The sequence below is a fragment of the Kryptolebias marmoratus genome, linkage group LG20, assembly GCF_001649575.2.
Source record: "Kryptolebias marmoratus isolate JLee-2015 linkage group LG20, ASM164957v2, whole genome shotgun sequence".
NCBI classification, from domain to species: Eukaryota; Metazoa; Chordata; class Actinopteri; order Cyprinodontiformes; family Rivulidae; genus Kryptolebias; species Kryptolebias marmoratus.
Genome location: NC_051449.1, coordinates 17,784,407 through 17,811,901, shown reverse-complemented (window position 1 = coordinate 17,811,901; position 27,495 = coordinate 17,784,407). Strand labels below are relative to the sequence as shown.

At 39.9% G+C, this 27,495-nt stretch overlaps 1 protein-coding gene across 1 annotated transcript in view; it reads left to right on the top strand.

Annotated features, from left to right (window-relative positions):
* Positions 1-27,495, top strand: part of LOC108238645 — a 188,296-nt gene that overhangs the window by 124,771 nt on the left and 36,030 nt on the right. The window contains exon 7 of the mRNA XM_017420878.3: positions 11,399-11,580. Coding sequence (XP_017276367.1) covers positions 11,399-11,580 — 182 coding nt within the window. The remainder of the gene's footprint in view (positions 1-11,398; positions 11,581-27,495) is intronic.

Here is a 27,495-nt window from a genome sequence, read left to right as displayed (position 1 = left end):
CTTTGAAGCAATAGTTCAGATCTTTTGATGTGTGTTTCTCTGGAAAGGTTATGAACAATTAATATCCTACTTGTTGTAGATAGATCTTTGAACGACCTCAGTTTGGAGAAACAGAGTTTAACTGTGACCAGACTGAAAATAGTCTGAGTGGGGCTAAGACCAAATTGAAATGTTTTTGTCTTAAAACAACTTGAATGTCCAACATTTCATAGCAGTTTATGGAAACGCTATTTTACAAAGCATTACTTTGTCGTTAATTTAGCACTACATGGTTGTTTAACAAGACTTCATTGTTTTCTCAAATAGCAGTAGTAGGTAGCTGTAGCATTTCTGGTGCAGCCTGCAGCACCTTCAACAAGAATATTATATTTTATAACCACGCAATGAGAAACTGACTGCAGTGTTGCAGTTTTCATGAACTGCTATAAAGCTTTTGATGCGAGAGTAATTTTAAGATGATAGTGCATTGGTCTTGCCTCTTTGCGAACTAGCCATTAGCTCATTAGTCCTGTCAGAAACTCTTATTTCTCCAAACTGCTGTTGGTCAAAGAGTTATCTACATCAGGTAAAGCTGTAATTGTTTAATAACCCTTCCATAGAAATACCCTTCAGAATATCTGAACTATTCTTTTAGGACATGATGGTATACAAATTTAAGTATGTTTGGTCCTTGTTTTGGTTCTTTGTACTATTTAAAAAAAAGACAGGTGCTTATGTTTTGCAAAGTGTTAATGCAAAAGTTGTCACAAAAGAGATGCAAGCTTTTAAGTGACGTCCGGATTTAGCTGTTTGGGTTTAATTACAATGAAAGTCACACAGGTGATTCACCGACGTGTGATAAATACTCTGCCCACTTGCATGCAATCACTGAAAATGACTTTGCCCAAACCCATATTGCGTATTCAGTCTAGGTAGTGCTGATTTCTGATGCTGTATCTTCTCTTGAAAGTAACAAATTGCTGCTTTTTGTCTAAATGAAACCCGTCTAATTCAAGCGAATCCATGTCTGCGTGCAGCCTGCCTCCAGGCTTGGACAACACCTTGTGTTAATTAAACCTGACCTCTGGATTTGCCTCCTCCGCACAGGCACAGTCTGAGGCGGGAAAAGACATCAAGCTTTGGATTCCAGAAACTGTATAATTTCATCTTGTGTTGATGCTTGGTTGGGGTTGCAGAGAGTAATAATGATTACTGTGATAACCTAAACAATTAGGTAATAGGCAATAATTTCCAATGATTGTTATTCCCTAATTAAGTTTTACATCTGCAGAGTCCAAATAGGAGATGGAGGAAATGGAATGAAAGGAGAAACTAATTAAAATGGAGGTGGTTAATACCAGCAAGCTTTTTATCCGTTTTATTTTCTCCATCCCTCTGTTTCTCTTGCTCTGAATTAATATTTCATCTAAAGTTCAGTGCTTTCCGCTTCAATAGACAGTAAAATCACTGCTGGAAACATAGCTCATGGTTACATCGCTCCCTCTCTCTCTCTCTCTGCTTTTTTCTTCTAACTTAAAGCTCTCTTTTACTCTCTTTCAGCCCCATGTCACAGTTTTTTACGTTTCCTTTTTTTTTTCCTCTCGCTGTAAATTTCGTTTGTTCCTCTCGTCTCTCTCTGACTTGCAGGTGGAGGCAAATGTCAGCGAAGGGTCTAAAAGGTTTCAACCAGTTGCAAACTCCACTTTCCTTTCTCTCACGAGTCAGTCATTCAGCCAACCAGCCGGCCTGCCACTTTGTCGTGTTATCATTTTGTCAGTGCACTTCAAAGCCAGTCACTGTAAAGCCATTTAGCCCTTGAATATTGAGGGTAGGAGGGAGCTGACATTTGTGTCTTTTCATACCGCAGCAGCTGGAATGCATTTAAAATAAAGACGCCATGTGACTTTCAGGAATGGATTTGATAAACTTCACTCAGAACGCGTCATCATTCACGAATATTAGTCGAAACGGCATGTGCAGATCCATATTGCATCCAGCATTAGCTGCATGCAACGTCCTGCGGAGCTCTGCGGCGCTAACTTAACAAAATGCATCATGGAATTTAAAGAAAAATCCCATCTTCCCCAACTTGTCATAAATCATCACCATTCTTATGTGACATTAAAACCTCAGCTTTAGGATGGTTTCAGTCAGGTGCTACAGTCGGTCTCCTCTACCTGCACCGCCTTAGTTCCACCTCTGTGGCGATGTAAGTTTGCATCTATGAAAGTGGCTTCAAAAATGTGGTTCTGTTTTGGTGTGTTGCCGCTAAAGCCATAAATTATCTTAACATGTTCTCCTCTACTGATAAATCATGAATAAACACAGACGCTAAATTACACAACGCTCCGACATGAAGCAACAAATAAAAATTGATCATAATGACATTTTTGGGGGGATGCTTACGATTAGATAGAGAAAGGTTTTGGTCTGTTGTAGATTTATTGGAACAAAACATAATAAATTTATTGTGATGTGCACAGAAACTCTGTACTCAGTAGTGATAACAATCTTGCAGAATAGTGTCTTGTGACAATTTGACACAACAGATTCCCTGAAATTGCTGAGACAATTTAAAATTTAGTGGAGAAAATGCACAAACAAAAGTCTAAGAGGCTGATCCACTTCTGAAGCTTTCCACTTAACTATAAAAGAAAAAGTTTACTTAACAGGTTGTTTTTTAGGATTTAGAGTAGGACACCCCTCTGCACATATTATACCAAAATTCAAGGAACTATTTTAAAAATGATGAATGGTATTTAGTTTTGTAATCTCTTATTTGAAAAAATAATCAAGCTATTTATCCATTTTGTTTACCCGCCTGTCTTGGTCAGGGTTTCTGTCTTCAGTGTTCATTGGGCGAAAGATGACTGGACAGGTCGAGAAAACAATGAACATTAGAAGCAAGTGTGTTTTGTTTCCCTGTAAGTTTATTAAACAGTTTTGGAAATCTTTTGGAACAAAATATAGCTAATATTCCTGTCACACTTTTACACATCTTCCTTGCTTTTCTACTGTATATTGAGAGACAAAATAACGTCACACCATCGCTCCTTTTCATATCTAATCCTTTAGTCCATGTGGTGTGGTCTCCAGCAACGCCAGGTTGTTGGGAATTTATCAGTCAATTCCGTGGCATGAATGCAGCAACTTTCAAACATCGCATACATGTCTTAATGACAGAATTACCATATCTGTGGCCTAACAGTAACATTGCGCATTTCCTGCTGTGCTATACAAACTGTACAGTCGGGTGTTACTGCCTCCTGTGTAATCATAGACTTACCTCTGCTCATTTTGGATGATGATTTTGTTTAGCATGCAAGTCGTTGGCACAGTGCACAGGTGGTGTTTGTTGGGACTCTCTGTAGAGAATGGATAAAAGCTGTAGCCGAGGCTTACATGTGCACTTTTACTGAGAAAACTACAAAATAACAATGACTTACTTTGCAAGGCATTGCTCGTCAAAACAGCAGGGCTCACTCATACAACTTTTTTCCTTTTTTTCCAAAAAAAAAAAAAAAGAAATAGTTTTCAGCGTGTACACTATATGGGCTTCTCCTTTGTACACACCTGTGAATGTGACAGAAAAGCAGCAAAAAGATCACAGGTCAGAGCAAAATGCCAGACCAACACCATCGATGTGGTTATGCTAAGACTAGAATGCTGCAAAACCAAAGTGAGTTTTAGGCCATAGTACACAATAACCTTCTCACCATTCAGCTATTCTCAACTACATACCCTCCTAACTCGCTAACAGGCTGTGACACTATCACTCACAGTTTAACATGGTACTTTTCCTAAAGCCTTAATTAACTAATTAAAACTAAAGGTATGGAAACAAATTGCATATTTGAACATAAAACAACAAGATAAAAACTACATCAATTAACAAAAAACAACACTTGAAAAAAAATATTTTAAGTGTTATTATGTACTCTGGAAAATGTCTCATTTGTTTACATGGAGGGGTGGAATTTAAACTCATTCATGGTAGCTTTGACTTTGGGCTTGTTTATGATGCATCTTGATAGTTTGGACCCACATAATATGGCATTTCTGGATTTGCTGGAATACATGGCAGGACAAGAAACAGTGGGACAGCAGTTTTAGAAGAAGATAAGGACTAAATCAACTTTGATTAGAAAAGATGATAGTAAATTAAAATAGAGCCATTACAAAACAATCTATTCACAAATCTGTGCTTTGAATCCTCTGTAACAAAATGAGTTGTTTTATAAAAGTATTAAAATGCACTAAATCTGACCAAAGCTTCATTTACTTTCACAATGAGTGTGATGTTACTGGAAGTCATGCCTTTGAGGGTTTTTTTTTTTTAACTTCTTCTTCATTCTTACAAATAATGTTTTTCACCCTCAAGGCATCGTGATCTGAATGAAACATAATAGAAAAATGAAGTGTTTACTCTAAAAGTGTTGCTCTGGCTGTGTTCCCTTGAGATCAGCCGCTGTTCGGAGCTGTTTTTTTGACTTGACTGGAATCTTTTTTTTTTTTTTTACGCTCCGCCTCTTATGCCGCCGGCAGTTCTCTTTGGCTCTTAATGCCAGTCGCAGGCGGCCAAAAAGTCTTGGGCTGGCTGTGCTTTGGCATCTGGGTGTGTGCACGCAGAAATAACCATTCACATCGCTGTGGATTAATGGACACACTCAGGCACACCCCACATTTTCCTCCTACTCCATGAGGCATCAGAACAGAGCTCAGCGATGGCTAATGGCCTACCTCTCAGAACACGGCAAGTTAAGCAGCAGTGTGCAGTGCTTTATACCGCTTACCCTGGAGCTGGGAATGAATGAGATCCTCTCTATTGGTTATTAACCCCATAAGTGCTGAAATACAAAGCATCTCTTTCACTTGTTCTGTATTTGGTTTATTTTAACTTCACAGGGGCTTCAGCAGGAGAAAACGTCAGCTCAGACGCTGGGTTTTTTAGATCTCTGCCTTATCTGTCACTTCCTCTTGCTGTCTCCTCATGATGCCTAACTCACACTGTGCGTGCCTTGATCATCCCCTGGCCTTTTCCCTTTAAGCCCTCTGGGGTATAAATGCCTGTGTGATGGACTCCCCCTTTAAACGGATGCAAATTTTATTCAGGCTATTTTCAAAAGCAGAGCATGCACTTTAGCCAGCTAGACATTTTTTTTAATGACTTCCCTAACTCGAAGCTTTCTACCACCAACAGACCTCCTCCTCTGCCTCAGATAAGATGTGCAGGAATCGCATCCTCTTAGTTTTCTTTTTTTCTTTTTCACATTCCTACTCGACTTCCCCCTCCTGCCCTGCAAGCCCCCTCCCCCAGCCTCTCCTCCACAAGTGCTTTTACAACACTGGCCCTTGTCTTCAAAAAGTGGCTCCTCACCCTCTTTATTCTCCTCCGAGCGCCCTGGCTATCCCTCTCATATTGCATCTTTCGTTTCACATTTATCTGCCTTTTTTACGGCCACTTCCTCTTTGCCCAGAACTCAACCCCCGCCCCCTTCTTCCTTCATCCAGCAGTTTGTCAGTTTGAGGTCTTTTTCTGCACTTTTAAACCTGTATTAAACTACACCCTCCCCAATTAACACTCACCACCTGTCATTCTGCTTCATTTCCAATTAATCTCCTTGCCAGCGTGGCCCCGACTCATCCAATCACCTGCAGGAACCAGCAGTCCCCAGCCAATTTTAATGTCCCCCTAGTGAACCTCACACAGTCACGGGGAATCTGTGCAGATTTACTAGTTGAGACAGCAACGAGAAAAGATTGCCTTTTTTTTTTTTATTCTCCACGTGAAAATGTGCCCAAATGCAGCACAGGAGGGCTTTCCGTCTTTTCTCCCTGGCACAATTATAGCCGGCTCTCTGGGAGCAGCTACATTACTAAGATATTATGAATTGAAGTGACATGTCCATGCTGTTTCCTCACAGCTCTCTCTAATGGCTCTACCTGCGCGAACAAAAGCAGCAGACAGGTCATTCATGCTCTATTTTGATCCAATGTGTGATTTTTTTTTTTTTTTCTCAGAGGACAGCGCTACTTTTCCAAAGTCTTGATGTGTGGAATGAGCTGTGAGTCTTTTCCCTTTTCACTCACCTTTTCGTTCTCATCTTCTGCCCACCTCCCTCACAGAATCACTCACTTCTTCCCCCACCTCCTCCTCCTCCTCCAGTCCATCACAGGTGGAAATGATGTATGACTTATGTTGCCAGCTGCTCTCCCGAGTGAAAAGAAAGCTGATAATGACTAGGGCTAGCCTACTTTACCATCATCACACCCTGCCTTTGTCGCTACTCTCTTGAGTGGTCCCCGTGTGTCACAAGTGTGCGTTAGCCAGAACACGGCTGGAACATTTCATGTCGGCGCACCCATGACGAGGAGCCCCAGTTTATGATTCCAGTCCTCCACGTCAGTAAAAGATAACACAGTTTCTGACGTGTAAATAACTTTGTTTAATTTGCTGACTCGTTAGCAGCCGGCCTGTTTGTGTTCGAATTGCCTCCGTCTCAGCCTTCTGGTGCTATGTCGGTCCCAGATGGTAGGCTTGGTAGTCACGCCACATAAACTGGCATTTAGTATTGAGTTATTGGCACTTTTTGTTTCTATTTGTGGGCAAAACCCCGCAGGACCACGTGGGCATGAACAAACTCCGTCAGCAGTAAAAATAGATTTCCCTAAAAGATTTGCCACCGCTTTCAGATGTTTTTAGAATGTTATATTAACTAGCTTTCTATAATAACAAACCAGCGCTGAGTTATGTATCCTTGTGGCAGCTGGTGCGATAAACACATCAGCAACCATACACACCCCGAACATTACACACTCCTGCAGTTTGATAAATAGCCCGAAGTACAAATTTTTACAAATACCAACATGTAGTTATAATTAGTTGGCTATATAAGTCAAGTGTTTCTTCTTTAAAAAAAATCTCAAAATAACCATTTCCTGGTTCTCATTCTTTGCAGTAAAGGTCTGACACAAGCCTAATTTCACAATTGTTGAAAAAAAACCCCGCTTTGTTTATTCTCCTGCGACTAATTTTTTATCCGCTTTGGAGCAGAAACTCAGCAGACACAGAAAACATGTTTTTTTTTTTGTTTTTTTGAACTGCCTATTAAATATTTATAATGAGAACATCTGTCTCATGCTTCCAGTTTGTGCTGACTTCCTTTTATTAAACCCAAACTAAGATCTTTTATTTAATCTTCATCAAGTTGTGGGCAGTCAAACATCGACTGTAAAATCAACTTCATTTGGAAATACAAGAGGGAACATTGTGTGCAAACAAATTATAGATAATGTCAGTGAGTTTGTGTGGTGAACATTTTTGTACCAAGCTTTTGGGATTTGGAAGTGCTGAGTAACAAAACTTCCTTAATATGGTAATAAATGTATTAGGGGCAAAAATATTATTATCTAAAAATACAATTAAAGTTTGTGCCTACATGTTTATGAGACTTTTTTTAAAAAATTGGACCTTAAAATGGAATTAACTGCATTGACATTAACTTTATATTTAGACGTGAACCTTAACAACTTTGAAATGATCTTTGTAGATCCCAGTTCTCTAAAGGTTTTGTGTCAAATTGGTTGGAGGTGGAGCTCAGAAACACTGCACCTTGCAGTTACCTTAAATCACTTGATCCTTTTTAAGTACCTATTAGTCTGTAAGTTATAAGAAGTGCATTAAAAACAGCTATTACATCTTGAAAATTACAGTTTCAAGTGTGGGAAGCAGTCCTTGACAGCATCTAGCGGAGCAGCTTGAATAAATTGCAGGAGAGGGAGTGAGGAAGACGGAGGAAGGTCTTGTTCACTTGGAGAAAATAGAAATCAGGGGGAAAATAAGTGGCTTTAAGAGCAGACAGAGTGCAGTGTGTGGTTATGGGGGTAGGTTCATGGTCCCTTAGAGCTTAAAGGCCAAAGATGGGCCATTTGCTGCTGTCCCAGTTACTGCTTGTAAAATCTGTGGAGAGAATCATGTGGTTCTAACTAGCAGATTATTGAAAAGCAACTCTATAAAACAGACTCCTTTCATAGCTGAAAAGACCGAAACATTAAGCTAATAAGCTAGTATTTTAATTAAACATGATGTCCAATGACAAGGTTTAATTCCCATGTGTTATGATTATAAGATTTTGTGTTCATGTCAGTTAAGTTTGCTTTTTCCTGTTTACTGCACATCAGTTTCTAAGCTCCTTACATTCAGTGTATTTTCAGTTATATTATTATCTTGTTGTCTGTTTATTGGTGTTTCAGTTATTTAGTTACTATCAGTTATTTAGTCTTGTGTTTATTATATTCAGAGTTCAGGTTGTTGTTTCCCTGTTCTCACCTATTGCTACCCTCAGTTCCACCTACTACCCATCTCCTCATCATCTCTCCCTGTATATCTAACCCAGTTGCTCACCTTGATGTCAGGTCCTACTGGTAACCATTTTTGCCTCTTGGTTTTATGTTCTCTGTTGTTGTTTAATGCTTTTTTTCATTTTTGTATTTTCTCTGTTGCCTGGATTTTAGCCTTTTTGTTAGTAAACAAGTTAATTTTGCTTCTGATTCCTGCCTCAGAGTCTGCATTTTGTGTCCACTCTGCTCATCACATTTTGACACAATGATTGCTTGGATTTCTTTTGAATTTATTTGTTTAGAATTGTTTGAGAAACTAGTTTATTTTTGTAGTTAAGCATGTAGTCTCAGTTGCTACATTCAGTTTTCTTGTATGCAGCAGGAAGGCCTTTTTTAGACAATAAAGCCACTTTCCTGTTGGTTGGACATGATGGACATGCAGCTTTTGTTTGAGAGTACATATTCTCCTTATCACACCTGGTTTTAAAAACCAAGAAAGCCAAAATGCTGTACCGGAGGCTCCAAAAACAAGAAACCAAAGGTAGAAATGATTATGCACAGTTTTTGATTCCATTTTAGTGTCAGCTCTGAATTTGTGTCATTTGTTCAGTTGCTGTAATCTCCAGTGAGAATTGACAGGCAGGCAAGCTATTAATACATGAATATGATCATAGCTGTGGAGTGGCATTATTAAGAAAGTTAATCCAGAGAAAATGTTGAACAGTTTGGTTTATCTTCATCATAATTTAGTTTTCTAAGATCTTCAAATGCAGCAGCTATTTGCACTCTAGCTTGTCTGTTTGATTTATCACTTTTGTTTAAAAGTTTCTTGTAAAACGACAATCAAACTCATTTTCTTTCCCTCTGTTGATCTTTTATTGTTGATCCAAGATTAACTTGACCAATCCAGCATGGTTTCATCCTTGTTAGGTGCCACAGAGGGAGAACCTCCTTGATCTGTTCCTGCTAATTTGCAGCAATTTTCAGTTTGCAGCAGAAGAAAGAGGCTTTTTTTCCCTTTTCCCTGGAGACAACAAACTAATTAAGTGAGAGTAACTACAAGAGAAAAGTGAAATTAATCAAAGACATTCAGTGGTAAGCTTTGGCATTTTCAACTTCAAATATTCATCATAGTGATGTTTTGCTCAAAGACTTTCTTTCAGTTTGCACACAATAATAATAATAATAATAATAATAATAATAATAATAATAATAAAAATAAAAATGAAAAGCTTGACATATTTCTAACAGGAAAAACTGAATCTATAGCTGAGTAAAGCTGCTGATAATCTCCTCTCCGTATGCTGTATGTTAGTAATCAGCACGTCTGTTCAACATTAGTCACTAGAAAATGACTGACATTAAACATGTATCAAACCTTTGCTCACGTTAACAGTGAAAAAAGAACATGACGTCTTTTCAGCAGTTCCTAACTATTAAGACATGAAAAAAAGTCTGGGTTAGGTTGTGAAATTTATTTAAAGCATCAAATGCCAGATCACTTTTGATGCATCTGTCTCATGTAGCATCTCAATTTCAACTAAAGTAGTGTCAATTTTAACTGTGATCATTTCTGAGGCTTGTTTTCTGGCATTTCATAAAGTAAAGTAACACAGACAGGTTTCCACCTTTATTCAATTGAATAAACTTCTACATAAAAAGCATCTTTGCTTTTCTAGCAGAAATGAGTGAAACAAGCCTCGACATTTTATTTACATATTCCTGCTGGGAAATCAAACTTATAGAATGTGTAGGTAACTGAATGAATAAAACATGAATTATCCAAAGAGCGAATACATTTTAGGAGAGTTTGTTACATCTTTGTGGTGTCTGAGGGTGAAGAGAAGAATTTGTGACACCAGTGTTCTCCTCTAAACACACCAAAAATCAAAAAAGAAGAGGCACACAATGAGGCACGAGTTTTACCATTGACAAGTTTAAAAAGACAACAGAGAAACACTCTGAGAGATGGATCTGGCTGCCAATAAACACTTTGATGTCTGAACCATCGTCCTGATCCACAAACTGAAGCAACCTCACGTTGTTTTGTCACAATGTTGTCACATTAGCAGAACTCACCTGCCTGCTCGTTGGCACTGATACTGTCTTGTTGAAGTGCTAGTTATCTTTTCTTCTGTCAACCCAACCCGCTTGTGTGATGTTGTTCTCTCTCATGTTCGCGGGCCGATCCGACTCCTTTAACTTTAGCTGAGCAGATAACACCTGGTCTGCTGCACGAGTGCAAGCCAAACACTGATATCTTACCTATTTGTTCAATTTCTGCAGCGCTTATTCTTGCCAGTGGCAGCTGTGTGTGCTCTAAGATAAAACAAGACATCAAGATTATATTTAAACTCACATGGGCATGTTAGTGCATACTTTTCATGCAGAAAAGAAAGTTGTCTTTTCTCCTCCTATTTTTGTCACGTAGGTGCATCAGATGGAAAGTGCAAAGCCAGCAGAAGGGTTTGTAATGTACTGCTTTAATGTGCACAGCAATGAAAGAGGAAAGCAGCATGTTTTAACATGATGGCAGCATGCACAAAAAGGCCTGTTATCTTAATGAATTCTTGTTAGCAGGAGGAAGAAATGGACAACTTGGGCACTAAAAAGCAGATGATTGTAATGAGTAGTTGGCTCAGTTCATCAGGTTTAAATGTGAGGGAGTCTGTGAAGCTTCTCTCAACTGCAATCTATTCTTCTGCTTTATCTCCCTTCCCCCTCTGTTTTTTAATCCTTGCGTCTTTTAATTTAGTTATTTTTTACAGCAAGTTTTCCGGCCACTTTCTATCAGGCTTTTATTAATATCACAGTGGCGAGCGCTCAAACGCGTCGTCTGCTTTTCTCCTTCTTTATCTTGTCCCTTCATCCTCTCAGTTCATTTAAATTAATCACTGCCTTATCGGAGTGAAACATTGTAAATATTGGCTCAGCGCAGGTGTGGGACAGCAATTAAAAAAATTGTTGAAAAGACAAAATGAAATGCCCAACAGACAAATGAAGTGTGTCTCTTTATATAAAGTCACACAGTTTTGCTGATGTAGTGTGTGCGTGTGTGTGTCTGTGTGTGTGTTTTCAGGTATGTGGTCTTTCTCGGTTTCTGAGTTAGCCATCCCGGGCGCTGAGATTGGACGCATCTCTGCAACCGACGCTGACCTCGGTGAGAACGCCAAACTGGAGTACACCATCCTGGAGGGGGAGTCCGGGGACACCTTTAACATCACGGGTTTGAACCAAGAGGCAGTGATTACACTCAACAAGGTGAGAAAAGGAGAGACAGATGGAAGGTCAGACGGAAGGTAGGGTTGAAAAAGAGTTCACGCGAGAGGAGCGAGGGCTTGTTTGGATGGTCTGAGATGAACAAAACTGGGCGGAGGGATGTCTGCTGAGCACATGCAGCTGAATGCACAAGACTTGGTAATCTTTCTATTTTGTTGCCTTACAATAAAAATCATCTCACATATTATCAGTTGGATTGAGGTCTGGTCCTTGACTGAACCAATCAAGAACATCTAACTATTTCTCTTTAGTTAGAGTTTTGCTTCGGCAGTGTGTTTAGGATTGTTGTTCTGCTGGAAGGTGAACTTTCGATTTCGCTATATTTCTCTCCATCTATCTTTGATTTAGCTCTGATCAGTTTCCCAGTCTCTGCAGATGAAAACATTCCCACATCCTGATGCTGCTACCAAAGTGCGTCATTGTGGGGATGGCGTTCTAAACATGATGAGGGACTTAGGTTTCAGCAGACATGATTTTGTCCTTGATGGCCACACAGTTTGTTTTTAGTCTCATCTGACCAAAGTACCGTCTTCCATGCATTTGGGGAAGAAATTCAAGAAGATCCATCTTACTTTTGTCTTATAGCAACTTTTGTTTTTCCCTGCCACTCCTCCCTGAAGCCCAGTTCTGTGCAGCATATAGTGGTCCTATGGACAGATATTTTCATCTCTGCAAAAGAACTGCCCAGCTCCATCAGGATTATGTTTGACCCTTTGGTTGCTTCTCAAATTAAAGCCCTCCTTGCCCAGACCGTTAGTTGTGGTGGATGACCCTCTCTGTGGTGACATAACCTTTGTATTTTCTAATAATGAATTTATTGATGCTCTGTGAGATGTCCACGGTTTGTGATTTTTTTTTATAACCCAACCTTGATCTGTACTTCGACACAACTTAATCTCTGACCTGTGTATAGAGTTCCTTGGTCTTCATGCTGTCTCTGGCTTGGTGGTAGCCCTCATTGCTTTGAGGTGTTTTACTGGTGTTGATTCTGGGGCTATCAGGACAAGTGTTTATATGCTGAGATCATTTGAGACTTAGATGGCCTTTATTTCACTAATTGTGTGGCTTCTTAGGTAATGGTTGGGCTTCAAAGCAAAGGGGGCAAACACTTATGCATGCACTATCTTTTAGTTTTCTGTATATATATTTTTAGAATTATTTAAAACATTTTTTCCATCAATTTAATGTCATTGATCTGGCGTATGTTGTTTACATGAATTGCTTATAGTCAAATTTAAAAATCAAATATATTCCAAGTTGTGAGGCAACAACATAGTGAATACATTTGCAACTCATGGTACAGAGAGAAAACTGAATGTAAAATCAGAAGGCAAACAGAAATTAAATGACACAAGTAACATGGGGAAGGTCTTTATATAAGAGCTGTTTGGAGTCAAAGCAGAGCTAACAACATGTTGTCTAAGCACATTAAAGTGGAATTACCTGGAAATACACAGAAGACTGTGTAAGCCTGTAAGGTTTTTTATGCTTCATCAATTAGCAGCCTTTTCAGTCAGCTTTGTAAACCAGCTAATCTGTATTCATCCTACTTTTTCTCTGCATCTAACTCCCATTAGGTGAGGAGTGTTTTGATGGGTTTCTGACAAACAAATTTCTTGCTTGATTCATTCTCTATGAACCACACTTCTTTTCGTTTAATCAATATTTCCATCTGTTTACAGCAGACATAATGAAACATCTGTATTAAAATCAATCAAAGCAGCACGCATCCAAACACAAATGTGTGCGAGTTTTTGAGTTGAGTGCAATTTACAGAAAAAAGTGTTTTTTTTACCCCCCCACTCTTGACATGTTTTGACTCCTGCCTTTTAGCAAAGGTTGTCCACCCAGAGCGTTTGTTTGTACAGAAGGATCAATGAGACTCTGCATTCCAATTCCGAGTGCAGCTGCATAATACATCCCTTTAGTGTAATACTGGATTATTTCAATTTCAAACAGCCATTTCCTAAGCTGCCTGCCATGCCTAATGATCACATTCTTACAGAGATGTGTTTGCACACTGACACCGCCTTGTAACCATCATAATAGGGCATATGTGTCTGTAGTGGGATTGTTGCCCCCTGTTTGCACATGCGATAAACACTTAGTGCCGAGTAGAGTCCTTCGAGAGAAGCCAGTCTGAGATATGACACTTTCATGTTAAATGAGCTCTTCAGAAGTCTCCCTTGGTGCTTCAGTAAAACACATGTGTCTCTCTTAAAGATGGCAGGCTTTTCTCTGATGCGTGGGGTGTCAGTCACTGAGGGTTTGTGATTATGATGTTGTTGTGCATCCGGTGCTGTGTGCACCATTCAAGCATGCTTGTGTGACGGTGTGTGTGTGAGCGTGCTCGTAATGAACAAATCCTACGAGAAGATTGCACCCAACAGTAAAACCAATCCCACTGACAGAGAGAAGCATGGACATTTCTTGATTGCAAAATGCTTCCATAAGCAGAGTTGAATGATTCTGCAGTGATGCAGTAGTAGAATATAAATGACAGTTTACAGCCTTCCCAAACCTATAGTACACTAATATTAAGGTCCACTTCACACTGGATGACAATCCCGATATGCTCTCCCCACAACCTACACTTTTATTAGAACGTTGTTGGATGTTTTTCTGTTATTTTTCTGCATCTCCAAGAGACACTTTCCTGCAACCTCACCCTGCTTTGTATATCTGCAGCAAGTTCTCATGACAGTACTACCCTGTACACCCATGATCACACTACATGCACATAACTCTCTCAGACTGCATCCAGTTGCAGCAAGGCACAAGACGATTGTGTGTGCCTGCTAGCAAAATGCTACCTCTGTGCTACTTTCTTTTCATGAGCTTGTCACAATCACAGTCATAGCCATGAGCCCAGCAAGGTCAGTGCTCCTTCAAGGGTCATTGCTGACCTATCATGCTCTGTCACGTATAACACCGAGTTCTTAATACGTACATAAAGACTACAAGAAAGACCCTGCACAGAGCACCTTTGTTCTGGCTGATTGTGTTGCGTTGTAGCGGGATGTCGTCCAATGTGAAGAAAGCCTAATTTGTGGTTGTTCATGTTTAGTAAAACAATGAACTTGCACACTTAAATCAGAGGATCATAATTAAACACAAACGAAGAAGCATAAGGTTTTAATTTCCCTGTTTTAAAAGCCAATATGCGAGCACCTTCTAGAGGTTTTTAGCAAACTTGAAAAAAAAAATCAGCAAATCTTTCTCAGTTAAGAATTATTGCAGTTATTTTTATAGATGACTATACCTGCACTTTATAGCTAAAGTTCTGTCCAAGTAAAGGACCCAGTGAGTAAAAAAGCTAAAGACATTATTACATTTAATCTGTGGAAATTGACTCATAAAAGGCAGTTTTGTTACACTGAGGTTTGCTGTGACACTTCTCTAAGTTTTGTAAACTTTAAGAAAAGAAGTCCAAATTGTCTGCTTGTATTGTTTATATGATTAAAAAATATAGCTCTGTGCAGGTAAATGGTAATTTCATGATACAATACAAAGAACTGCTTTTTAAGATGCATTACATTGGTAACAGATGAACCATAGGTAATTAAAATTGTGGGGCCCATTAAAAATTCACACTTCTACCAACATATTGATGCTTTAATCAAACACTTCAGATTCCACTTGTTCAAGAAAGTGCTATTCTTTTCCCAAACACTAATAATGATGTCTCAGCAGCAGGGTTGCAGCAAAATACTGTTGCCTACATATAAAAAGTATTGATTACACTTTTGTTCAATCAGCAACATGTGTGCAGAAATACAAACAGTCTTCTATTCTCCCCTTTAAACAAAATCAGCATGGCTACAAACTTTATCGATTTTGCTTTAATTACTCAACAAAAATGCTGTTTTTTATTCATTTAAGAGCTTTTAAAATTGATATCAGTAATTGAAGTACAAACATGTACAAACAACCCTGACTGAGATCACCAAAGAAACAAAATATCTCCAGCATTAATCAGATAAATCAAAATAACCCAGTAGGTGCATAAATAATACAGGCGTTAAATGACTGGAATTACTCTTTCTGAATTATAGCTTGTTTGACTTGGAAAAATAAATAAATTCCCACAACTCTTACTCACATCTTTTTCTCAGTTTCAAACCCATAACATTTACATACATTAGATATGCAGAGAATCTTTCTCCACAAAATATTTTAGCATTTTGTGGATTCTTTTTAGGAGCAAATGTCATCCTGTTGATAACTAGCTGGAGACGTTGATTCTGTACACCTGTGGATTACCTTTTTGCTCACGGTGCAGTTTTATCTGATAAAGCCAAAACACAGAGGCTGAGTAAATGATGGATGCCATCATCTGACATGAAGCCAAACGCGTTCCACAGGTAGCTCACAAAACATCATGGATGTTACTTATCCAAAGTCTTTGTAATCAGACAGTTTAAATATAGCTGATAACACAACGCTTAAACCTACAAACTTTATCTCCTTAAAATGCAGTGAAAACTCATCCTAAATGCATGTTTGACTTCTGAAAGGTTGACATTTGGAGCAGACTCTTGCCTTGTTGTTCGAGACCATAATCCATTTTGGATAATCTTCCACATTTAAAACTACTTGTATCGAAAAAAGTAATTTTGTGTGATTTTACTGAGCACATACTTGCATTCTTGTATGTGTTTTTGAAAGCATGTGAACTGATGTATGTGGATGGATAGAATATATGTGTGTGTGTGTGAAGTTATTACCGTGTCAGCTCTCAGCTTTGGGTTTATAGGACTCGTTAAAAACAATCCACAGCTCGAGGTGATATGTAGAGCAGGATTTGCAGGCCTGGTAAGAGCCCCTTTGAAGAGAAGCAGGGGGAGTAGAGGGAGAAGGCTGTAAGACGCAAGAGGGGAGAAATTGAAGGTAAGGACCCTGGAACTGGGGGAGGGGTGGGGGAGTGTTGGGGTGGGGTGGGGTGGGAGAGCGGAGGGAGGAGTGTTTAGATGAGGCCCTATGAGGCAGTGACAGCAGAGAGTGCAGAATAACAAGGGAATGAGAGGAAGAAGGAACCAGAGAGAGATGTGCGAATAGAAAGGGAAGGGAGCTGCAGAGACGGCAGGAGCTGCGAAACCAGTGACAGCCTCAGACAGAAATAAGCACAGCTAGAGCCGAGAAGCACGGAGAGGTAGAAATACCCATCCAGATAGACAAGCAGACCAAAAACAAAGAGAGAGCGAGAGAGAAAAAGAAATTTAAAAAAAAGAAAAGGGGTAAAATGATTTTTACGCGGAAAATCCATTAGAGTGAAGAAGGGAGGAGGACTGACTGGCAAAAATATGACCAAACAAGGGAGAGAGAGGGGAAAGGAACAAGAAATAAACAGTTCAAGAGGTAACGGGCGACCAACTAAAATGGGTGGGGGGAAAAAAAAATTACAGCAAACAAATCCAGCAAACATCTCCCACTCGCCATATCCCCCCTCACCGGCTTCAGCTCCGGCATTCTCATAAACACAAAACAAAACACACAATTAGTATTTCAACATGGCCTCCTTCTTATTGTTCTGTGCTGTTTTAATCCCACAGCAGAGGCACCAAGAGGAGCAGAGGAATGTACTTGGAGCGGATTCCTGCCACGTGTGAAATATCGAGTAAAATTGGAGAATCACAGGATTCAGATTGAATCTTTGGAAGGAAAGTGGAACATTTATTTAAGTTTGAAGCAGGGCCGCGTCCTCTGTTTTCTATCAGTAAATAAAGGTGGGCAAGTGCTTTTACATTAATAAAGACAAGAACTGGCTGAAACAAATCAAAAGGGGATTTGAGCTTTAAAGGAGTCCACACTCAACTGTTTCTAAATTTAATAGAATTAAAACAAATGAAGCATAAAATTATCACTAAGCCGCAGCTCAGTTTCTACTTCATTAAACAAACAAAAGAGTAATGAATTAATTTGAAACATTAAACAAGTACAGCCATGTTTTTTTTTAAATATGCGTGTCTGTGCATGTGTCTAGGCTATGTTGCTTCTGACTCATTCAGCACAGTTAAGAATACAAATAAGAAACGGAGATGATCTGTTTCGGAGAGGGATGGAATTCTGAGCAGCGCAATTTGTGTTGCCAAAGAGTTGGGCCTTGACCTCGATGGCCATCTTACTGCTGTGGGCTGAATCTCTCTAACCGCTGATCTGCGAGAGACATTTTCTCTCTCACACACAGAAACATGAACGCTCACCTACACGTTTAACACCAAAACCACAGAGAGATACATACAGAGGCGCGCATCGATATAACACACTTGACCTCGCTGCTTCCCGTGTTTAAACTGCAGGGAATGAAGGAAGAGAGCTAAGGAGAGGTGCGAGGCTAAGGACGGAATGGAGAGCGGCGTTCGCCTTTACCTCAGAACCCAGTGTCAGATGGGAGGTGGGTGGGAGCTGCAGGAGGGTCAACAGCAGATTAGGCAGAAGCAGAGTCAGAACTGAGAGAGCTGGAAGAAGGATTTGGGAGATAGTCTGAAAAAAAAAAGAAAACTGCCACAGAAGAATATGTGAAAACAAAATAGAGAAAATGAAGAAGAAAGCTGAGGGTTTAGGACTGGGGAAGATGAGGAGGCAATGAGGAGAAAGGGGCATCATGGGAGCTGGGTGATACCATGGCAGGGACTGCCTGCAAGCCTGGGTGTGGAATAAAGCCACCTGCTGCTTATCAATGCTTATTTCCTGTCAGCACCCCAGAAAACCTCAGCTATGAAAGATTTCCTCCCCGTCCTCTATGTCTGCCTTTACTCCTCTGCTAGTTCTCTCTTTATCAGCCCGTGGCTTTTCACATTTTACCACTCCCTCCTTGTCTGACCTCTACGTGTCAAAATAATACATCAAAGACGGGAGACACTGTGCAGATTAACCGATTCGTACTGATTCACATGAATGACGCTGTTGCAGCTGTGAGTAGAGGACATGTTGGGAGGAAATTGAGATGTGTTGATTCATTTATCTTTGCACTAATAAAGTCTGATCTATTTAATTATTAGATAAAAGGGAGGTTTGTTTCAACAAGCATCAGCTTTAAAGTAAAGGAGATAAATGGAAACTGTATGACTCTCCTTTTGACAGCATCCCTGTTGTTTTTTGGTAGATTTTTTTTTCTGTAGTGACACCTACACACTAAGACCTGTCGGGTTATTTTGATAGCTCAATTTCTGGGTTAAAGCTATGGGGTCATAGGTTGGGTTGATTTGACCAAATAATGGGTCAAAAGTTTGATCAAGTGGTTGGGTCAGAAATGAATCATGCCATTCTTCACAGTTCACCATTTCAAACCAAAAGTTGACCAAATTGGACCTGACTGAACCTCTGCTTTACAATATAGCCTAATAAGTTATAAGTAGAAGTAAGATGGTAAAAACAACTTGTAAGTAAAAAAATGAATGTAGTTGGCTTTGTTAATACATTTAGGTTGAACAAGACAGTGAGTTTGGATTCCTAAAAAACATTAGCCTGCGCTAGTTAGCCAATGCCAATAGCTGTTAGTAACAGCTAATTCAGCAAATTAGTCATTTTAACCCAATTTCTGGGTTGAAAACTTAACCCAGTATGCTGGGTCAAAATGATAACTCAATCCTGTTGAGTTAAAACTACCCTGTCCAAATTTGGTCACAAATTGGGTTGTTTTTAACTCAGCAGTGTTTAGTGTGTACTGTTCAGCACAGGACTGGACCAAAACGATGAAGTTGGGACTGTTGGGGGAGGGCTGGACAACAGGCTAAACTCAATTCTACCAATTTATGATTATTTACTATATGATTGTCATTAGATGCTAAAAGTTGACATTGCAACTTGACAATACAAATCTGAACTATTGCACATTTCAAACAACAGCATGAAATTACTAAAATAAAAGAGCAATTTTTTGTATGTATTTTTCTGCAGTAAAAAAAATTTTTTTTGGAGGGTTTGAACAACTGCACTGAAGAGATGCTGCATACCTGAGTAGGATGTGAAGGACAGCTGCAGGTGATTGTCAGTGAGATGATCTGTATCTTGGTTTGCTCCCTCCTTGTGTGTGTAAAGTTCTTATTCTCCTCTTTTTTTCTCAGGGCACAATAATGCCGCAGAGTCCTCCAAACTCTCTGTAATAAACTCCCCATCAGAAAACAGCTTGCTATGTTGTTTGATTTATTTTTTGTTCTTTTTGGTATGTTTTTGCTATTTTGTGAGATATCACAAAACTAGTCTTGCTCTGTTCAAAGCCCGCCCTGTGTTTCTTTTCATGTTTAACCTGATAATGCCAGTTGTAATCCTTGAAAACAGCGTCTTGTGCTCCACACACTAAGCACACTGTTTTGCGACTGACTTCAGTAAATAGGTGCTTAGAAGTCCATATTATGTTAAAAACTCTACATTTTGTATCTGTCTTTTTCTTTCACCGGGTGCTGACAAGACGGTAACTCCTTAATCTCTCAAAAACTAGCACTGGAGAGGCTGCTGCCACTGCAGCACACAGGAGGCTGCTGATGGAAAAAAAAAAATCAAGGCGTGTGCCTCCAAAATAAAAGCACTGCAAAAGCAAAATTCAGAATACAGGCAGAGGTTTTGGATTTGCAGGTAGAATGATTTATATTTGCTTTCACGTGAGCTGAATGGAGACAGCTAACGTGTTGGATGTGGCCCACAGGCAGTTAGATGCTCATGTGTGATTTAGGAGGGCAACTGCAGTGAGTGTAGCCCCCGCATAAACAGCAACAAACACCCTGAAAGGGCTTTTAGCTCTTCAGATGACATAGGGCCCATTCACATTTGGTGCTAAACTCCATCTTTAGCTACTTGATCGGATAGTGCTGAATAAATGTCTGAATTCTGTCAGTGGGCATTGAAAACGTTTTCACTCAAACCACTTTCGGAGGTGGTCTGGACCACTTGTACTCACATATGTTTGGAAGTCTAAACAGAAGTCCATCCCGGTCCTTTATGTAGGACCTCCTACTGAACTAACATGACACCACACAAGCAGGGGTAAAAAAAAATGTTTGTTGAGCTATCGGCTGATTAAAAATAATACATAGTTCCCATGTGACGTCACACTTGTGGACACTCCCCCTCTCGTTGCAATTGCAATAGGAAAGAGCCTCAACCACTGCAGAGAAGACATTTTTTTTTTCAATCGTGGCTATTTTTGACTGTAGTTGCAATGGTTGTTTCATGTTGTGTTAAGGGATGTTCCAACCATGCAGACGGTCCGGCAAAGTGTAGTTTTCACTACATTCCAAAAATCAGGAAACATGAAAGACCTCAAATGTTGAGTTGAGTGGGAAACGTTGGCAAGTCTGGCTGGCAAACATCAGCCACAAGGATCAGCCTTTGAAGACCTCTGCTTGGACCACTTTTATTCTGGTAAAAGTAGCATTTAAAAACAAAAAAGTTCTGTTAAGTAATGTTAGAGTATAACTATATGTGTGGTAGAATTACCGGCTTCATGATTTAGAACGTCTCTACTGTAGATATCTCAGCTATGCTTTGTGCTAAACCCCAAAGCTAGCATTATGGTTAAAGAATTCAATTTAAAGTTAAAGAGTTTTGTCAGTAATATAACAAATAGCACAATAATAAAAAGATGTTATGGTTGAATGATAGTTACAAATAAAGCTCTTGCGCCATTTTAGGTCTGATTCTAATCTAGAAACACACAGTCAACATGGTATGCCTATATGTACATGTATCATATTATTACTTGCCCTGCCAGTCACCAGAACATTGGTATTAACATGGAGAGTTCAAATATCCTTTACAAATCTGTTAAAACACTGACCGTATAACTCCATTGCTTTCAAGCCACGTAGCTCCTTCGTGGTGAAGGCACTTTTCGTGTACACTTAATAATTAATGAAGTTGTAGTACGGGATGGGGGGCAAACTGTCGAGCTTGTCCATCATTTCTTCTTTTGTCACCTCTTACGGGTCAATCCCGACAGCAGCTATCTCCTGCGTATATGTCTCCCTTGCACATTGGTCAAGAGTAAGTACATAACAGCATTTAGTTTGCTTTGAAGCCATCTTTGTCTAGTGCTTACCTACCAACATGACGAAAATATTGCGTTGCACTTCTCTGGCCTGAGATTTGTGGGAACTATGTATTAAACAGCGGTCCTTGGAAATATTCTGAAAATGCTGCTTTTTTTCAGGTAACTGTTTTTTACAAAAAGGTCAGTTTTGTTGACATTTTATTAATCAAAGTGAATTACAGGACGCTGTATGGATAAGTCTGTCTTTGGTTTAAAGATTGTTTTAATTGTTTTAGAGCTGTCAGACCGTGGCTGTGGTCACTGTAAGCTTTCATGTGCTGTCATTGCCAGAACAATAGCTTTATGTTCCTTTATATTTTGACCTAATTAAACACATAGCTGATGTTATGTTCAAAGTGAAGATGTATAAAACAGTTGACCACTGTCAGAGCACCATGGAGGATTTTTACAGGGTCAAAATATCTCATGACTTTGTTCTGACTGATCTCTGTGAAGTCACTGATCATTTTGCTAATTTATTTCTGTTTTATTGTGTCTGTTAGGCAATTAAGCTCAACTGATAACTCAACAAAAATGCGAGTCAAATGGCTTCAAACCACGCTAATGCCAAAACAACACTATATTTCAGACGTCTGAATGTAATGTCATTTTTTCAGAAACTACAGGCTTGCTGATGCCCTGTTGTTGCTCACTGACAGACCTCTGTGTGACATGGCTGTGTGTGTATCTGCATACAGCGTGGGTAGTTGATATTCCATCCCAAATCTTTGGGGGTACATATTTTACCACCAAATGTGAACTAAGGCATCAGAGCTGACTGCATGCAGTCAAATCAAACAGATTCAAAACGGTTTTGGTAGCAACAAATGCAAACAGGCCCATAGTGACAATGTTGCACAGTGTGTCTCCCTCTGAGCATGTAAATCAACTCAGATTCCTGAAGAAAAAAAACCTTAAAGCCGACGGAATAAATTGCAGCATTGAGATGTGCAACTGCAAGTGCAATATTCAGATTTGCCTTTAGATGTTTTTATTATTATTTTAAGCTTTCAGTTTTCAAATCCTCCCCACAGCTCAGTACTTCCCTACCATAAATGTTATTATAGGGATAAGATTGTTGTTTGTTACAGCGGCATGCAGTTCTCAATAAAAGTATAAATTTTTTCCATTTATAATCAGTTATGTAAGACCCTTTTTCTGAAAGGTAAATATAATACAGAAAATGCATTTTGCTGCTCACCACTGAGTTACCCAAAGAGTGCTACCTCAGTGCCGGTGATAGAATGTGTCCTATTATTTTGTGAATTGTGGTCCAGGTGTTATGAAAGTGTACTGCAAAAGTGACACAAGGTCTGTTCGTGAAAGGTCACTTTTTTATTAGGCGAATAAATCGTCTCATCCCATTACAAAAGATTGACCCTTTGCTTTTCCATATTTGCATCCAATCTCCTTGTGTTGAACCAAAACCCAGACTGAATTGTACTTTATCGTGACTGACGTTTGAATAGTATCGTGTCGTATCAGTTTTTGCTGCTCATGCATCTTTAATCGGGTCGTTGGCGGTGTGTCGAGATGCGTATTGTGTCAGTGGCAGAGATGCAGAACCTTTCTACACACATGAGCTAAAATGCAAGAAAACGAGTTTAAACATAAACCCCTCTAAAACCCCACATCTTGCTGGGTTCCCTCATCTCATTCTCACTTCATTCTCTGTCTGGAGGCCATGTCAGGCAGCGTGCATTTCTTGTCTGAGGCTTTGACTCAACCCAGCTCTCTCATTTGCATTCACAAACTCACAGACATGCACGCACCCCCCAGACACGCACACTCACAAGACAGGAGAAACAGGCTCAAGCAGCCAAATAATTCTACACACAAAGCAAATCATTAGTTCATTTTGAAAATTATTTACACTTTTTGTCACTGCTTTTTTTATTTAGCTCCTACTCCTGCTCCACCTCAGTTTTTATTTATTTATTGTATTACCTTTATTTAACCTGGCAAATCCCACTGAAATCAAATATCTTGTTTTCAAGGCAGGCCTTGGCTTGAAGGCAGCCTAACATGCATGGTTTTAGACTTATTCACTTATTTTCTTAGTAGATATGGCTCATAATGAATGCACATATTGGGGCTGATAGATTTTTAACACAGCAAGTGAGCAGAGCTACAGTGTAAGTAGCAGGTAATTGCAGAATTTGCATAAAAATCCTCATCTTGTGGCTCCTTGACATGACTCAGCCGCGGCACCCCCTAATGACCAGAGGCTAACAGTGGTGGCAGCAGGTTAAGGGTTCGTTGACGTCCAATCCGCTAATCGCGCACTACAATGTGGAGCAATTGGACTCTGATGGCTCTAAGTATTTAGAAACTGTTAAATTGCAAATGGATTCCTAAACATTTGCAGTTGCATATCTAACCTTTCGAAAAAAAAAGAAAAACCTTTGAGATACAAAAACCCACCTCATTACACATGTACACTTCTCTTAATAGTGTTTGATGTTACAAAGTGGAGTCACTAAGCATGTCACGGCAACATGAATATGAATCTGCCTGCTGTCCTGATACATGAGGTATCACGTTTGACGAATGGTTGTTGTGGTGGTGTGAGCTGTGTAAGCCTGCTATTTGTGCGCCTTTCATTCCTCTTACCTGGGGGACAGACTAGCTCACGCCTGTGTCAGTTTGTCGTTATTATTTCCATATGCTCTCACTTAAAACGGCTGGCTAATCCTCGGTCACACGCCAGCAGCGCGCCCAGGATTATCTGTGTTTGTTTTCTCACACGGAGGAGAGATTGTGTTAATCTCCTCAGAGGGAAAAATAGAGAGATGGAGCAAATGTGAACAAAAAATGAGAAAAGGACCAATGTCTTGCTCATAAGTTGGGGTGGGGGGAAAAAGACAGTCACAGGGACTGAATAAGATAGAAACAGAAGGCAAGTGACAGAGGGAGGGAAAGGCAAAAGACAAAGTCAAAAGGGAGATTTTGACGAGTCTTTGTTCTCCGATTCGGCAGCTGTGCTTGTTGGCAGAAACGTCCGAAGCTGCATTTGTCATCAGACAAATGTGATGTATGATCTTGATTTAGAACGTGCAAAAAAAAATCAAAAAAGAACACGAGCTGCCAAGGACAGCAGGGCGCCGAACACACACGCCGTAAACCATAAATACACACTGGGAGGGTGGAAACAAAAACATTCCGGTCTTTTCCTGCACCCGTATGGAAGCTACCTCTGTTTCAATCAGAAGGTAAAGCGAATCCACTCATTGTTTATTTCCGAGGTCCTGGCCTGGTTGTTATTCCACAATACCTGGTACATGTACGCACACACCATAACACACACTTTGTCCGCTAAGCGTGCATGGCTCTGGATAGGCCTCTTTGAGAAGAGAGGCATTATGTGTTGCCAGTCTAGCATGCAGGTTAGTTAATTAATTTCTGCTTACTGTGAAGCAAATTTGAAAGGGAAATTGAAGCGGAATTAGAATTTCAAAAAGGACTCTGGGAGCACGGCATCGCAGGACACAGGAAGGTTACACTTGTGGAGTGTGTTGGTGTGTTAGCACGAGGGCAGACGAGGCAGTGTCTGTGCATGTACAAGGGCCTCAGTGCAATTACTTTCAATGTCAATTTGTTGGTTATTTTCTTCTAAGTGGGTGAATCTCTGTAAATGTTCAGAAAACAGAGACCGAGACACAGACTTCAAGTTGCTTGTTCTGATTAAGCATTGTTTGAAATGTAAAATATTTCTGTGAAAAGGATAAAAAAAAAAGCAAGTCAATCAGTTGAAGGAAAATGAAAAAAAGCAAACACTTGTCTTTTAACTGACAAGTCAGTTAAATCTTTCATTACCAACCTTGTCACTAATTCATTGTTTGCTAGAAGAGCAGACAAGTTGGATTTCAACACTTGAAGAAAATTAAAACACTTGAATGTTTGTTTGGCGAGGAAATACCTGCCTGAAAAGTACCTCGTGTTGCGCAACAATGTTATACTGCTGAACAAAGTAGTTACACTTTTGTTACTTTGAGCTTTTTTCCCTGTCTTTATTTTAAAAATCTTGCAAGTATTTCTTTTAGCTTCTACTCTGCAGGGGAAAACATTCTGAAAATTCTGTTAAATCACATTTACACAGCAGCAACCATTGCACACATCAATGTGTAACGCTTGAGGCACATTATGTCAGAATCAGAATTGGAAAGCTTCTTTGTCATTACACAATTATTGTTGTCGGTGCACACAAAGTAAAAGAAACAATACGTATTAGGGAGCTTTAGGATTTGGAAACACTATGTAAAAGTATACAAACTTATAAAATCTACAGAAAGAGGTTAATATAAGCAGTTAAGGTGCAGAATGCATGATCAGTGTGTTAATTATTGCACACTGAGCTATTAGAGGGGGTGTTACTGCACAAGGGCGGCAGTGGCTCAGGAGGTAGGGGTTTGTCTTGTAATCGGAGGGTTGCTGGTTCAAGCCCCTGCTCCAGCTGTCTCAGCCGTTGTGTCCTTGGGCAAGACACTTCACCCGCCTTGCCTGCTAGTGGTGGTCAGAGGGCTCGGTGGCGCCGGTGTGATGTCAGCCCGCCCCAGGGCAGCTGTGGCTACAATGTAGCTTACCGCCATCAGTGTGTGAATGATTGTAGTGTGAAGCGCTTTGGGGTCCTTGGACTAGATAAAGTGCTATATAAGTGCAAGCCATTTACCATTTACCAAGGTTCTAACAAATATGTTATTGCATGTCATCATTTGGATCATGTTTGTTATCATTTAAACAGAGTGAAGTACCATATTAGTGATGTTCAGTACATTAACAAAACCTCTACAATGTGACAGAATGGCAGACTCATTAAAAGACCTGTCCTTAAGTTTGTCTGTAACTGATCCCATGATATCCCCAGGGCTCTGTTCTTATTATCTGTGTTTTTCTGCAGTCACTAAAACCAAAGAATGTTGGTGCAGAGTGTGATGCAGAGGTGACCACAGTCACTTCTTAGCAGGAAAGTTCAAATCTCTGTAGGGATCTGGGTTCTTAGCCCCGCCTTGGGGCGGCTCCTCTAGTTCCTACTTTCACAGGTGATCCAGATCAGGATGATGAAGACTGCCAGTACTTAAGCCTCCAGTTGAGACCAGACCTTCGCTGGAGCATCGAACCTCCTGGGTTAGATTCGCAGCCACTGTTTCTAACCAAGATTGGTAACCTTTTTGACTACGTTCTCGATGCCTCTTGTTTTATAGATTCATTCTATGCCACGTCACGGAGCTACGGGTTCATGGATACTTACCTCGGACACTTGAATATTCACCTGGACAGGATTACTGGCTTGTCAACTCCTGGATCACCTAAACGCCTCCTTCATCTCCCCCTCGCCACTGGACACCTCCTGGACCTGTAAGATCAAAAGAACAAGAATTAAACCATCTTGTAGTGCTCAGCTGATAGTAGGATTGGTGCCCGAGACTCACCTTGTTCCTCTTGCTTTCCAGATCCTACCACGAAGCACGCACTGTATATAAGTCACCTTGTAAATAAACACACTTTCCTTCAGCTGTTGTCTCCGTGTCTGGTTTTGGTCTCGCTCTCTGGACATATAACCATGCGTTCCTGGCAATCTCACCTGGGGTCTCAAACTTCTGTGTGAAGTATGCATGTTCTCCCTGTGCACAGTTTTTACAGTTATTCTAGTTTTATTCTTTTTTCTCTTCTGGTTTTATTCAATAGTTCAGTAGTTCAAAATGTATGTTAGATTAAATAGTCATTCAAACTGACCTTAAACATGAGTGAGAGCCTGTATGGCGGTTTGTGTTGACCCTGCATTGGACTCGTGACTTTTCCTTGGTGTTGCCTGTTGTGGAACTTCTATCCCTCATCTCACTAAAAATGAAAAAAAATCAATGTGCAGATGT